Source organism: Triticum urartu, chromosome 7, assembly GCF_003073215.2.
Source record: "Triticum urartu cultivar G1812 chromosome 7, Tu2.1, whole genome shotgun sequence".
NCBI lineage: Eukaryota > Viridiplantae > Streptophyta > Magnoliopsida > Poales > Poaceae > Triticum > Triticum urartu.
In genome coordinates, this window is record NC_053028.1 from 18,616,709 (window position 1) to 18,631,007 (window position 14,299).

Genomic DNA, 14,299 nt, shown 5'->3' on the forward strand with positions numbered 1-14,299 from the left:
ATTCAACTGCATATAGTGTAGTTGTCGCCATTTGTAGCACTCGTGAGTCGTGACTTATATAAATATGAGCAACACTAACAACAATGTTGCTTGCCAACCCTGAGAAGAAGGCCATCCACTGAAAAAAGTATAAATAGGTAAAGAGGAGTTAAGGTTTGATGAAGCATGTCTATGATCCCTTGGGAGCCATACCGTAAACTTAAATGCGTGAGGCAGTTATCATTACATTTGAATAGTCCCTTTCACACATAACTTAAGGAAGGAAAAGACGTCTGATTAATTAGTATAAAAAATTATATGCAATAGGTACAAATTAACAAATACAAAGACTTCATTTATAATGCTTAGTTACATTTTCTGTTCTTTTGTTAAGAAGTATGATACTGATAGGCTACTGACCACTTCAAAAACCATGGTTGTGTGTGCTCATATGCTTAATAATGTGTGTTAATACCCTACACCTAGTGCATAATTCTTGGTGTACATGATACATTTTCTCACTAAATAGTTCTTGCACAGCAACGCTCGTCATAATACACAAACCAAAAATGTCACGTTTATAATTTTTGTTTGAATGCAAAAATTAGTCAAATATATTAACATGAATAGCACCAATTGCTAGAACAGTGAAATTGATCCATGGACACTAAAGCCCTTTAGTCGCCAAACACAAGTCCGCACATTGTTTATGATCACGGCCTAATATATATTCTTCTCCTAACATGGTGAGTTTGTATGGTTTGTCCATCTAGATGGGCAGCAAAGGAACCCCAATCCTTCAATGTACATTTTGTTACTGGGGTTGGAGAAGATGTTCTGGTGAGGGTGAATTCAGAGTGCCTGACTGCTACATTGAAGGATTGGTGTTCCTTTTCACACCACTGACATGTACACGTTATTTGTACACATCTTGTAGTAGTGATGGTTGGTCAGAGAGTACTGCATGTGCTTGATCTACTTACCTTCAAATGCAGTGCTGTTGGTGCCTCGACGAGTCCCTGCTCCCTAGACATCGCTTCCAACTGCCATCCGCTGAGCATTAGTCGGTCAGCCACCAGTCAATTGAGTCTGGATCCAGCCCTCAAGTCTCTATTCTAAGGTAGTGCTCACTGCTCATGTTTGTCTCCTTTTTCCTTCGGTGAGGCTTCTGGCTCTCCTATCACTTTCTTTGAAACACCAATACCAACAGCAAAACATTCTACCAAGTTTCTTCCCAAAAGCATTATGGCCAGTGCTGCATAATAATATTGACTTGACAACAACCGTGGAATATCACAACTACACACAAACTCAGTTATTTGTCTGTTACTGTAGATTAGTCTGTGACGGTCCTAAATTTGACATAATATGTGTGCAAGTCCTGTTGGAGAGAGAGAGAGAGAGAGAGAGACGCTCTTGTACTCGCCGACACCTATTATGGGGATTTGCCGCCGTCAAAGTGCCCGCGTGCCCACGTGCAAGGTCTGCTCCTCTCGGGTGTATTCCTTGCTGTCGCTCACATTCGAGGGATCCCAGACTAATCAGTCATTATCAAACAATGATATGCACATCTGCGTTCATTGTGAAGCCCCTCATTTGTTCTCATCATCTTGCTGATATTGTAGGTAATAGCAAATGTGCCTGTGAGTTGCAATGAAAGTAACAATTCCTCACGTCTCTAGCGTAGCGACCCATTTGTGCTGCCAATTAATACTCCTCTTTACCGCCATCTCGCCTGCATCGAGCAGTCGATCATGTCGACCTCCGTGGCATGTAAAGGATCCCAAAACACATATTTGTTCATGTTATTTTGGGTGATCTAGATGCAACTTGATCAGGCTGTTGGCATCCTAGTGATGCATTAGTTCCAAAAATGGTATCAGTCGCCAATTTTGATTGCAATAGATCCCTATATCATTGATCAGTAGATCAATATCGTGTTTAGATCAGTGTCAGGTTTAGGGTTTTATGCTACTGTTTTGATGCCCTCTGTAAATCATCATGTTGTATTCTAATTTTCCACGGATCTCTACTGCCAAATATGCTTAATCAGTTTTAATTAAGCCTATGTGAACAACTAATGGTCATGATTAAAGTTTTTGTTAATTAAAATTGATCATCTTTTGAGTGTTGATTTCGTTTGGATTAGCAAGTTAGAAGGCAGAGGGATACACGGTACACAAATAGTAGAATCCTCATTGTGTGAAACCTAGAAAAAAATGCCCAATTCGGTACAACCCTAATTATTCAATTAGGCTTGATTTTCCCCAATTAAGCACTGTTGAACACAAATTGGAGAAGAATGAGGAAGAGGCTCACATAATGCGCCGTGTAGCTGCCTTTTCCCTTCGGGGCCCTCACTGCATTCACCGTCGTGCGAGGGCGGAGACGCCGCGACGCCGTCGCCTCTTGTCGGTGTCAAAACCGGCCGATCTCGGGTAGGGGGTCCCGAGCTGTGGACCTTAGATCAATGGGGAACAAGGAACACAAGGACAGTATTTACCTAGGTTCATGCCATATCGAAGAGGTAAAACCCTATGACCTGCTTGATTATATTGATGTGTATATGATGATTACAGAGTCGATCTACCACGGGATCAGATGAACTAAACCATAGGCGAGTAGGATGATGGTTCTTCTTCTAGGATCTACGGACTAAACCCTCTGGTTTAGATAGACAACAGGGATACCTAGGATTACACATAGTCGGTTACCATCAGTGGATAAACACGCATACGCCATCTTGACTTGGAGGACACACCAAGGCTCCGAAGTTTCCATCTCGCACACGAAGTGACCTTATATCTCGGCCTTCCAGTAACAGTCACAGAGCGGCCCACATGTCCGGCCCATAAGAGATAGATCGGCAGCCCGATGACCCCTTAGTCCAGGACTCCTTCAGTAGCCCCCGAACTAGCCTTCGAAGCCGAGGTATATGCACGAATAATCGGCTTTGTGGACTAATTCCCTCCTTCCATGGTGCTTACGCTAGGCATGCAGTTATCCTTTGTTGAACCATTAAAAGGTCGCCTGACCAAGTTCAACCATGTAATACTCAGATTATGCCCTGATTTCCGAACAACATGTTTTACTTAGCCTCGAGGGCCAACCGCTCGAGTGTGAACAGTGCCTTCGTCTGAAAACTTTTGGCGAAATGTCACAGCAGGCCATAGCCACCGACCGGTCATGAAAAACTCGATTCGCGGTTCGAGGCAATTTCTCCATTGGCACGTCCCATCAATATGGAGATCATGTGATGAGGACATCAATACCATTGTTACACCCACAGCCCCTGCTGTTACATATACTGGACCAATTACTAGAGCTCGTGGTCAGGTTGATCGTGCTCCGGCGTGGTCAATAACCCCTCGGAAGTTGGTTTAGCGATTGCTAAGGCGCGACGTCTCGCACGATCGTAGTCGGATCGTCAAGGTCGACTCCCACAGAAAACGATAGCCACCATCTCATCGAAACATCGGGACACCTTTGCCTCTATCATCATGTCCCGTTTTTTAAGGGATATGATCAATAATTTGTGTTATCACATGTGCGCATAACAACATGATTATATCAGGGAAGCGACGAGGTCTGCGGCACAGTAAAGGGACTCTTGGTATTACGGCAGCTTATAAAACAGAAGCAGCCACCAAATTCTCCCTACGCCCTCAGTTCCTCCATTGCTATCTCTTTCCCAATCTCTCGAGCTTCGAACGCCCAGATCCATTCCTCCTTCAAATCTTCTCAAGCCACCCCTTCAATCCGGCCATGGCCAGTTCAGGTTACAAGGCAAGTGGGAGGCCTCCGGCGTTACTGACGACGACATCCAGGAGCTGAAGCGCGCCGGGTATTTTCCGTCCAACGTCGCCCACCGCGTTCCGGAGGAGGGCCAGGTCATCCCCACGCCCAAGCCAGGATAAAGAGTGGCGCTCATCCCTCCCTTCATCCGGGGGCTGGGCTTCCCACTTCACCCCTTTGTTAGGGGGTTGATGTTCTTCTACGGGTTAGATTTTCACGATCTTGCCTCAAGAAGCGAGGTGGGACTAAACCCACCAACTATGTTTGCCGAGTTCTTTCTTCCGGGAACTCGGCAAAGCTATGAACCGTGGAATACCAATAAAAGAATAATATTGGAAAATGTTTCAAGTACAAAAAAGAGAAGACCTCAGAGCACATCAACGGTATTAATTAAACAGACACTATGATTCAAGAAAGACTAGGCCAGTCAGCAATGCTCATTTTGTGAGGGATACAAACTGTCACCATTAATCTTCTCTGTTTAAGATAAGCAATTTTCTGCTTGTGTTAAGCAGAGAAGATTCATATTGACAGTCATATCTTCCACAAAAGGGTGCAATGATGACTGTAGCTTACTGCTTGTTGATGACACGGCAATTTAAACTGGTCCCGCCGCTCCTGAAGAAGCGAGGTGGGACTAAACCACCAGCTTCGATTGCCGAGTTTTTTTTGTCGAGAACCCGAAAAAGATATGCCCCCTCGAATTAAGCTAAAAAAATAAGTAACAGAAAATTTACCGAGTTGCCATTAGACGAAACTCGGCAAAGTAAGAGCGCCGTCACGGCTCCGTCGCTTGCTGCAAGGTGTGGCCCACATGTCAGTGTTCGCCGAGTTTTTTCCTTCTGGAACTTGGTGAAATTGATATTCTGGCGAGTTTGTTTTGTTCGCTGAGTCGTTTAACATCAGAACCTGGCAAAGGCACAGCTCCGCCGAGTTGCTTATTGCTGCCGAGTCGGATTTTGGATCAACCTCCGCAGATAGAAGTTCGCCGAGTTCCCGATAGAATGAAGTCGGCGAACTCTTGAAACTCGGGACAAAACGAGATTCTAGTAGTGCACGTTGAACTACTACCTTCGGTAATACTAATCAGAATTAATTGTGGAGCCCAACCTTGATGTCGACACATGGAGAAGACGAGATGAGATAAGACGAGTCTAGTCTTCGTCTGGAGTCATGCATGTTCTGGTGTCGGAGGAGATGAGTCAATTCCTCGGCTCATCAGCACGGTCAAGTCAAGTATCAATGGTCGGGCCATAATGTACCTCTTGCAGCATGCCGTGCCGAGACCGCAAGGCGAGTCAAGCGGGTACGATGGAACATTGTTGAGAGATGATCCAGCAGGAAACTCATATAAAATCCCAGGTTAAACACAGACAAATAACAAGCCAAACACACGGCTCGATCCATGGCCAATGCACCATCGTTTGCCGGCATTCCCATCATCCCAGTGCTTCTCCTCCTCCTCTCCACCTTCTCTGTTTCTTCTTCATCTTCGTCAAGTCCGGCCAATGGCAGCGACACGGACCTCGCAGCTCTGTTGGCTTTCAAATCCCAGCTTGCTGATCCTCTTGGCGTCCTGGCCGGCAACTGCCGTTGGATCGGCGTCTCGTGCAGCCCCTGCCGGCATCGCGTCACCGCTCTATCGTTGTCGGGCATACCCCTCGTTGGGCCTCTGTCTCCTCACCTCGGTAACCTCTCTTTCCTCTCTGTCCTTAACATCACCTACGCTAACCTCACGGGCTCCATCCCTCCAGAACTTGGCAGGCTCCATCGACTTAGACATCTTCGTCTTAAAGGAAATTGCCTGTCAAATGACATTCCTGCTGACCTAGGAAACCTCACAAGGCTCGACTTCTTTAGTCTAAGTTTGAACCAACTCTCGGGCCAGATCCATCCTCAGCTGCTACTACGTCTGCACAACCTTAGAGAAATTTATCTCTATGGAAATTACTTGAGTGGTCAAATACCACCCAATCTTTTCAATAACACACCGTCCATGTGCTACATTTCCTTTGACAACAACAGACTCTCCGGCCCTATCTCTCCTAATTTGTTATTCCATCTGCAAAAACTTGAGATAATTTCTCTATCAGGAAATGACTTGAGCGGACAAATACCGCCCTATCTATTCAGTAATACCCCTTCCTTGAGGGAAATCTACATTAGCGCCAACACGTTATCAGGACATATCCCTCCTAATTTGTTAATCCATCTCCAGAAACTCGAGATTATTTCTCTACCCAGAAATTACTTGAGCGGTCAAATACCGTCCAATCTATTCAACACCACACCTTCCCTCAGAATCATCTACTTACACACTAACATGTTAGAAATTTAGGTTTTTTGGTCTACCCCTATTCCTCTGCGCTTATCCGTGGTGCCGCTCACAATTCGCATATCTGAGGCTAGGGGGTAGGGACCTTCTTATACTGTCTTTCCAAAGAGTCCACCTCTTATACAGATATAAGATTCCTAGTCTTTTCCACTAGTTTTCGGGATAGAGTCCAGATCGAATTACCAACCACGATCATATTTGTCTGTTAATGGATTCTACCCGTCATGTCCCCGGAGCACGCGCTTGTGAGCAACGCGCCATAATAGACTGTAAATTCCTCTAATTATGTAGACCAACATTAGGACTGTAATCTAACTATATGATCTAGCTCCTTCCGATTATCACTGTACCCGGATAGTCTTTCCAATATAAATAGTATATTGTGTTTCACTTATAATCAACCAGCTTCCTTAAGCATACAACTTAAGTTCATTCCAACAAGTGATAATTCCATGGTAACCATGTAAAGTAATTCCATGCATAAATACATGTATAATTCCATAATGAGGTATTCCGAATATTAGTAATTCCTAGTAATTTGAATATACTTGCAGGAGACATAATTCTAACATAACAGACTATCGGGAGAGATCCCATTAGGGATTGCATCATGCCAGTACCTCGAAACTCTTATTTTGGGTGAAAATAACCTTGATGGATCGATCCCAGCTGCTGTTAGCAATCTCACTAGTCTTAAAGAGCTAAACCTCTATTCCTGCAACCTTGCAGGAGACATTCCACAAGGACTAGAACAAATGCAAAAACTCTCTTTATTAAATCTTGGAAACAATCAACTTACCGGTTCAATTCCACCTTCATTCGGGAACTTATCCGACTTGTGGCTCCTATCTTTTGGAACAAATAAATTATCCGGGTCAATACCACCAACCCTTGGAAACATTGCTGCTTTGGAAAGGTTTAGCGTGCAAAATAACAATTTAGAGGGAAATTTGGAGTTCTTGTCAGCTCTTTCTAATTGCAGAAACCTCAGACAGATTTACATAGATGTTAACTAGCACATATGCCCGTGCGTTGCAACGGAAGGAACAATAGTGTGCATTTAATGCAGTGAGAATTACATGTGCAAGAAAAACCCTGTGTGCATGTCAAGAAGGAACATTTTGGTTCTGGGTTTCACCGCGTGTGAAGTAATCAATCCGCTATTTTTCCATTCATTAATCGAGTGAATTTAAGAGTTTTATTAGGTCATCGCACGCCAGAGAAGGTCCGTGAATTATTCAATCTATTTTTCATTCATTCGAGGGGATTTTAAGGCATGAAGATCAATAATATGGAAATGAGGCGGGTCTTCTCTTTTCCATGTACAATCCACCGATGTGTACAACCGGAGTTAATTGTACTCCACTATTTTGCGTTCCATAGTCGAGGGGATTTAAGGTTGAAGTTCCGTAATGTGGGAGGTCGCCGGGTCTTTTCTTTTTCATGCATCTAGCTCACGTAGTCGGGTCTTCTGTTCTCTTTGCCTCGAGATGAATCCTTGAGAAATCTAGGGCCCTTTTGTAGATAGTTCAGCTAGCAATTCATCCATCTAGCTCATGTACTGATTTTAATTCCCTTCTTAGAAAGCTCACGTGCAAATCCATCCATGCTTCATTCAGTTTAATTCATCTATCCTTCATTCAGTTCACTACATATAGTTTCGCACACGTATAAAAATTGTTACGACTGTATGTAAACGAGCAATATGGGACTATTGAACATATTTTATTTTCCTTATTTCCTAGGTAGCTATGCTAGCTAAATTGCGTGGGGTGTGAAATTCCCAGACATCGAATTGACCTGTGTTTGTAAGGCGTGAGTAAAAACCCAGAAAGAAAGATGAGTTGAAGGACCGTACTCACAATCTCAAACACCTAACACAGTGCTGCCATTGACTCAAATAAACATGTCCTGCTAACCAATGGCCAACGTAAATATTTAAGAACATACCTCAACGTCAGATTTGAAATATTCTATGATTACTTTTTTTACTTCTTAAAAAGTAATTATTACTATGAATTGCCGCATATTCTTGGAAACATGAACAAATTGAAATCCCAAACAATTTTCAAAACTGCAATTTGTTTTTTGGAAGTTTCATACATTTTCAGAAATATAGAAACAATATATGAAATGGGAACATTTTCTAAAATTCACAAACAATTTTCAAAAACACGAACCTTTTATAAGAACACGAGCATTTTTTGAATTTTTGAACAATTTTCAAAAATGGGATCATGTTTACCTTTTAGAACAATTTTAGAAAATGTGTAATTTTTAACGTGCACACTATTTCAATTTGTGAGCATTCCTCTAAAGGAAGAATATTTTTCAAATTTGGAGCATATTTTAAAATGTAATTTTTTAAGAATCTTGAACAATTTTGGAAAATACAACTTTTTTGAAGAAATTGGAACATTACTTTTCACTTAAAAATTTCAGTGTCCTTTTCCAGCTAGCTCACGTGCCAATACATCCATCCTTCGTCCGGCATAATAGATCCATACTTCATACATCTTATTACTACATGTAGTTTCACACATGTTTATAAATTGTTACGATCATATTTAAAGAGCAATATGGGGCTATTTAAAATATTTTTCTATTGAATTCGTGAACATTCCACTACAATAAGATTTTTTTTTCGAATTTGGAACATTTTTCACTGTTTTTTTTTAAATCTCAAACAATTTTGTAAAACAGAAACAATTTTTCCATTTTCAGCAAATTTCAGAATGACAATATTTTAATATCTGAACATTTTTAAAACAGGAATAAAAAATATTTGATCAAAAAAGTAAAAGTAAACAAAAATAAAATTTAAAATGAAAAAGGAAAAAAAGAAAGAGGAAATAAAAATAGAAAGGAACATAAAATGTTAAATATAAAATGAACACAAAAAAATGAAAATGGGCCGGCCCAATCTAGGGCTATCTGTGCGAACCTCTTACTATCTGTCGCCACACACGGCAAATAGGAGTTTCCCAGCTGCGTGGGCAGGGAAATAAGTGGGCTGGCTTTACTCGGCTTTAGCGCGTGGCCCATGTACGAATTCTGGATAAACTGTATTTCTTTTTCTAGTACATGGATGCACAAAAAATTAGTACCACCTTGGATAGTAAAAAAAATCTATTCCCTGATGAACGGATGAAAATTTTGGAGAAACGCACCTTGCTTTATTAGTAGGTATAGATATAGATTCTTTCACCGGCGTCCTCTCTGGCCATGTGGGAAACCTCTCCTCACGATTAATAAAATTCATGGCAGGTCATAACCAGTGGCGGAGCCAGGGGGACGAGCGGGGGGCCGCCCCCCCCCCCCCACAATGATCGAGCGATCATGCAGTAGGTACCGTGTAATTAGAGATCATGCAGTAGGTACCGTGTAATTAGCGATCCGATCTCATGAACTCACGTACTGGCCCCCTATCTCAACGCGCACTTTTGGAAAAAAGGAAAAAGGCCCATGTGGAGCCCACTAGCGGCCACGTTAGGCAATTGGCTCTAATCTACTGGCCTGGGGTTCTCCCGTAATTAGCGTGTGCGTGGCCACGTGGGATAACTGCGCACAGAGTTTTGTGGCCGCCGCTCCGAGCCTTGCCGCCCCACTGCCTCCGCTCCCCCTGCCCTGTTCACGATCTGGTTCATACAGCGACGGCACAACGCAGCTTGATCAATTCTTACGGCTTCGATCAACAAACTAGCCAAAGGTTAAACACATCAGACTATCTAATCTCCCTGACTCTCTCAATTCGCTTCTTACATCTTGTTTCATTGTCGAACTTATACATCAGTTTTTGGTTGCTTCGGTCGTGTGATTTGTGGCAATATAATTCTATCTTGTACGTCTCCCTAGAAATTATGGTGATTATGAAGCAAATTATCTAGTACAAGTTCCTATTTGTGATGCAAATTTTTCCTATGTCAAATTTACCTAATTTCATATTGCAATTCAGCAGCTATGAAGAGAAAACTGCCAATCATAGAGGCCAATTTAAACTAATACAAGTTTCATATGTTTTTTTTCATTGGATATTTGTTTACCTAGTTTGGCTTGCCCCCCCTCCCCCCCTATACCCAAATCCTGGCTCCGCCCCATAACAAGTTAATAGGTGGAATTCCAGCAACAATTTCAAACCTAAGCAGCCTTGAATGGTTAGTTCTTTCTGACAACCTACTTGTTGAGCCAATTCTAGATTCCATTGTGACACTGAGAAATCTCGGGTGGCTAGATCTCTCTGGTAATGACATGTTAGGCATTATCCCAAAAGAAATGGGCATGCTTGGTAGTCTAGAACGACTGTTTCTCCAAAGAAACAAACTATTTGGCTCTATACCAAGCAGCTTTGGTAATCTTAGTAGCCTAGAGAAAATCGATTTGTCTAATAATCAGTTAAGTTTGATGATACCTTATAGCCTATTCCGCCTTGTTAAGCTTGTTGAACTCAATCTTTCTTATAATTGTTTTCTTGGTGCACTGCCAACAGATGTTTCTAGACTAATACAAACATATCAAATGGGCATTTCTTCTAACTTCTTGTCAGGAAGCATCCCAGAGTCAATGCGAAAACTTGAAATGCTAACCTACCTAAATCTTTCACACAACTCCTTGAGAGGTCAAATACAAGACTCACTTCAAAATCTAAAAAGCTTAGCCTCATTAGACCTCTCCTTCAACAACCTCTCTGGTACCATTCCAATGTTCCTAGCTAACTTCACCGACTTGACTACGTTGAACCAGTCATTCAATAGGCTAGAAGGCCAAATACCAGAGGGGGTGTTTTCTCACACCTCTCATTGCACTCTTTGATTGGGAATACTGGCTTGTGTGGTGCTCCACCCCTCGGATTTTTGCCATGCCTTGAGAAATCTCATTCAAATAGTAGATACTTACTAAAATTTCTACTCCCAATTATCATTGTAGCGTTGGGCAGTATAGCTATTTGCTTATGCCTATGGACAAGAAATAAACATAAGCATAAAGGAGAGGTAAAAACTTCCATTGATCCAGCCGATGGCATAGGCCATAGTATAGTCTCCTACCATGAACTCATTCTAGCCACAAACAATTTCTGGGAAGAGCATATGTTGGGTTCTGGAAGCTTTGGCAAAGTCTTCAAGGGTCAAGTGGGTGGCTTGGTGGTTGCGATAAAAGTTCTTGACATGCAGCTGGAGCATGCCAGCAGAAGCTTCGACGCAGAGTGTCGTGTGCTCCGCATGACGCGACACCGCAACCTTATACGGATACTCAACACATGTTCTAACCTAGATTTCAGAGCACTTGTGCTACAGTACATGCAAAATGGCAGTTTAGAGATGCTCCTACATCAGTCTCAGAGTACAATGTGCTTGGGATACCTCGAGAGCAGGGCCGGCCCTGAGGGGGGGCAGGGGGGCGGCCGCCCCGGGCCCCCCAAATCCAGGGGCCCCCACTGACCAGGTATGTGCATGTATGGAGCAGCAGGTTAGATCACGTCGTACCTTGTCATGTGTTCATCTTTCCACTCCGTCCATCTCTTTCCCTGAGATATTGGGCCTTGCCCAATGCATGGGCGGATGACCAATGCTGCCGAGGCCTACGAAGCGCACAATGCCCTCGTCTTCTTTTTTTTCTGTCGCGCGTGGATGCCCATCGCCCACCGCCGACGCCAAACTTCAGGACCCAATCGTGGGCTCGCGGCAAGTCGATCGGTGCCGATGCTATGACGTCTGCGAGGGAGGAGAAGCAGATAGATGCGCTGTTCTTCAGGCCCTGGTAAGCATCTCTTTGCTGTTTTTGGATCGAATCTTGTGGGAGTGTATGGATTTTCAGATTTCTCCCCTTCCTTGCTCTCGATGGAAGGAAATAGTCACCATGAGCAGGATTTAAGTTTGGCATTCGAAAATTAGGATCGTGATGTTACTATTGGGTTTAGAGAAATTATGAGTAGGGGGTGATGTCAACTAAAGCAGGATTAACCACTTAGGTACGTCGAATTCTGTATGAAACTTGTCTGTTCTATTAACTTGCTGATCAATTTTATAGTTTCGTAGTGATTACGCAAAATCAATTTGCTCAAAAACATTCAGGTTCCTTCCTTTTAGAAAGTTTCAACATATATCTCCAGGATCAAAGTTGATAGAAAATAATGCCTTTTGGATCAGGAGATGATATCTAGTAATATACTGAATCTTCTGCTCATCGGTTTTCTTATATAGTTTATGACATTCAACTCATTATATGTGCTATGTGTAGAGCTTAGAAGATGGTTTCAATGCTTCAAGAACAATTTCTTTTATGAAGGACATGTATGAGGAGACACTGGATGTGTGAATGATGGCCGAGGTATACTGGCTTATGTGATAGTTATTGTCATACTACAAGAAGCATGAACATCTTTTAAATAGCCATATAGTGAGTAGAAACGATGTGCGTTTTGTAAATTTCCAAGGGAGCTTAAATAGTTTAGTAACTTCAAAATTATTCAATGAGATTTATATTGATACCATAGTGAATATAATTGCATCAAGCTATGTTAGAGGAATTTTTTTAAGGTAAATGATAAAATATTTCATTTTGGATGCACTTTACTATACTGTTTATTAAAATATTTTACATATACGTATATTGAATATTATTGTGATGTTTATATTGAGGGCCCCTGATTCTAGTCTCGCCCCGGGCCCCTGAAACCTCAGGACCGGCCCTGCTCGAGAGGTTGGACATCATGCTCGATGTGTCGATGGCAATGGAGTATCTACACCATGAGCATAATTATATCATATTGCACTGTGATTTGAAACCTAGCAATGTTCTATTTGACGAGCACATGACCGCTCATGTGGCGGACTTTGGCATTGCAAGGTTGCTTCTAGGTGATGACAACTCAATTATTTGTGCAAGCATGCCTGGAACAGTTGGCTACATGGCACCAGGTAATCAACTGACACCTGTTAACCCATTGTCTAGATTGACCATTCGTTCATACTCTAATATATTTGTTTTTTTTCTTGTTTCTTGTGTAGAGTACGGATCTCTTGGAAAAGCATCCCGGAAGAGCGACGTGTTCAGCTTCGGGATCATGCTCCTTGAAGTCTTCACTAGAAGAAGACCAACAGATGCTATGTTCGAGGGAGATCTAACCCTTAGACAATGGATTCACTGTGCATTTCCTGCCGAGCTTGTACATGTCGTTGATAGCCAACTGCTTGAAGGGTCCTCTTCTCCTAGCTGCAAACTACCTAATGGATTTCTTATGCTGGTGTTCGAACTAGGTTTGTTCTGCTCCTGTGACTTTCCTGAACAGAGAGTGACAATGAGAGACGTGGTGGTGTCGTTGAAGAAGATCAAAGCAGAGTACACTAAATGGGCAGCAACGAGATCAGTTACCAGTGCACCATAGTGATTGATCACTCTCACAGTGACTCAGCCACTTTTTGTGCCGGAGTTTTTACCTTGGACAACTAGCACCTTCCTCTCGCCAACACCAACACTCCACCTGGGCAGGCTGGCTTAGGTGCTGGACTATACAACTACTGATATGGCCAACGGTAACAGCAACAGCAACAATCAGCTTAGGTCCGTTAATCACGCATGTAGTTCCGTAAGCTATAATTTCCTCTGTTATAGAAGAAGTCCCATGTATGTTTGATGTATGCAATAGGCTCTGGGTTTGCTATTACTATTGATAATCAGTGCATAGGGTACACTTACTTCCAGCAATGTAATAAGTATGATATCGTAAATAAGAAGCCTATGCTACCTTTGAACAGAAGCTAGAAATGAAGAATCTTGTCTGTAAAACATACAAAAATATAAAAGATAAATAAATAAGAAGTTCTATGCCAGGACACATCTAAAACTACAGATGAATGAAATTAAATCTATAGCTTATAACATGCATTACATCCATTACTTCTCTACATATATTTTTAAGAGTTTACAGGTGTTCGACATGGAGTGAAGATCATGTTGGAATTTACTAGTAGGCCTTTGGGCCAAAGCCCAATTAAAAATTCTGAAATTCTCTTGGCCCATTCATGCATAACTTACGAGTGATGTGAGTGGCACTAAAGTTTAGTCCCACCACGGAAGTTGAGTGAGACTTGCACCTCTTTATAAGATGAGCTCTTCTACCACTTGTATGAGCATGAGAAGCGGAGACCTACATGCGCGATCCTCCTCTTCCCTTGCCCCGCCATGGGAATGAGC

The 14,299-nt window shown here is 42.4% G+C and overlaps 2 protein-coding genes across 2 annotated transcripts; both read left to right on the plus strand.

Annotated features, from left to right (window-relative positions):
* The first annotated feature begins 4,981 nt into the window (after nt 1-4,981).
* On the plus strand, nt 4,982-6,401 carry LOC125517970 (receptor kinase-like protein Xa21). The gene has a single exon (XM_048682931.1). It carries the CDS (start codon nt 5,180-5,182, stop codon nt 6,110-6,112), a length of 933 nt encoding a protein of 310 aa, XP_048538888.1. The 5' UTR covers nt 4,982-5,179; the 3' UTR covers nt 6,113-6,401.
* A 5,149-nt stretch (nt 6,402-11,550) lies between these two features.
* On the plus strand, nt 11,551-13,836 carry LOC125517971 (probable LRR receptor-like serine/threonine-protein kinase At3g47570). The gene is made up of 2 exons (XM_048682932.1): nt 11,551-13,023; nt 13,114-13,836. The coding sequence occupies exons 1-2, from the start codon at nt 12,816-12,818 to the stop codon at nt 13,488-13,490; spliced, it is 585 nt and encodes a 194-aa protein (XP_048538889.1). The 5' UTR covers nt 11,551-12,815; the 3' UTR covers nt 13,491-13,836.
* Nucleotides 13,837-14,299: the final 463 nt, after the last annotated feature.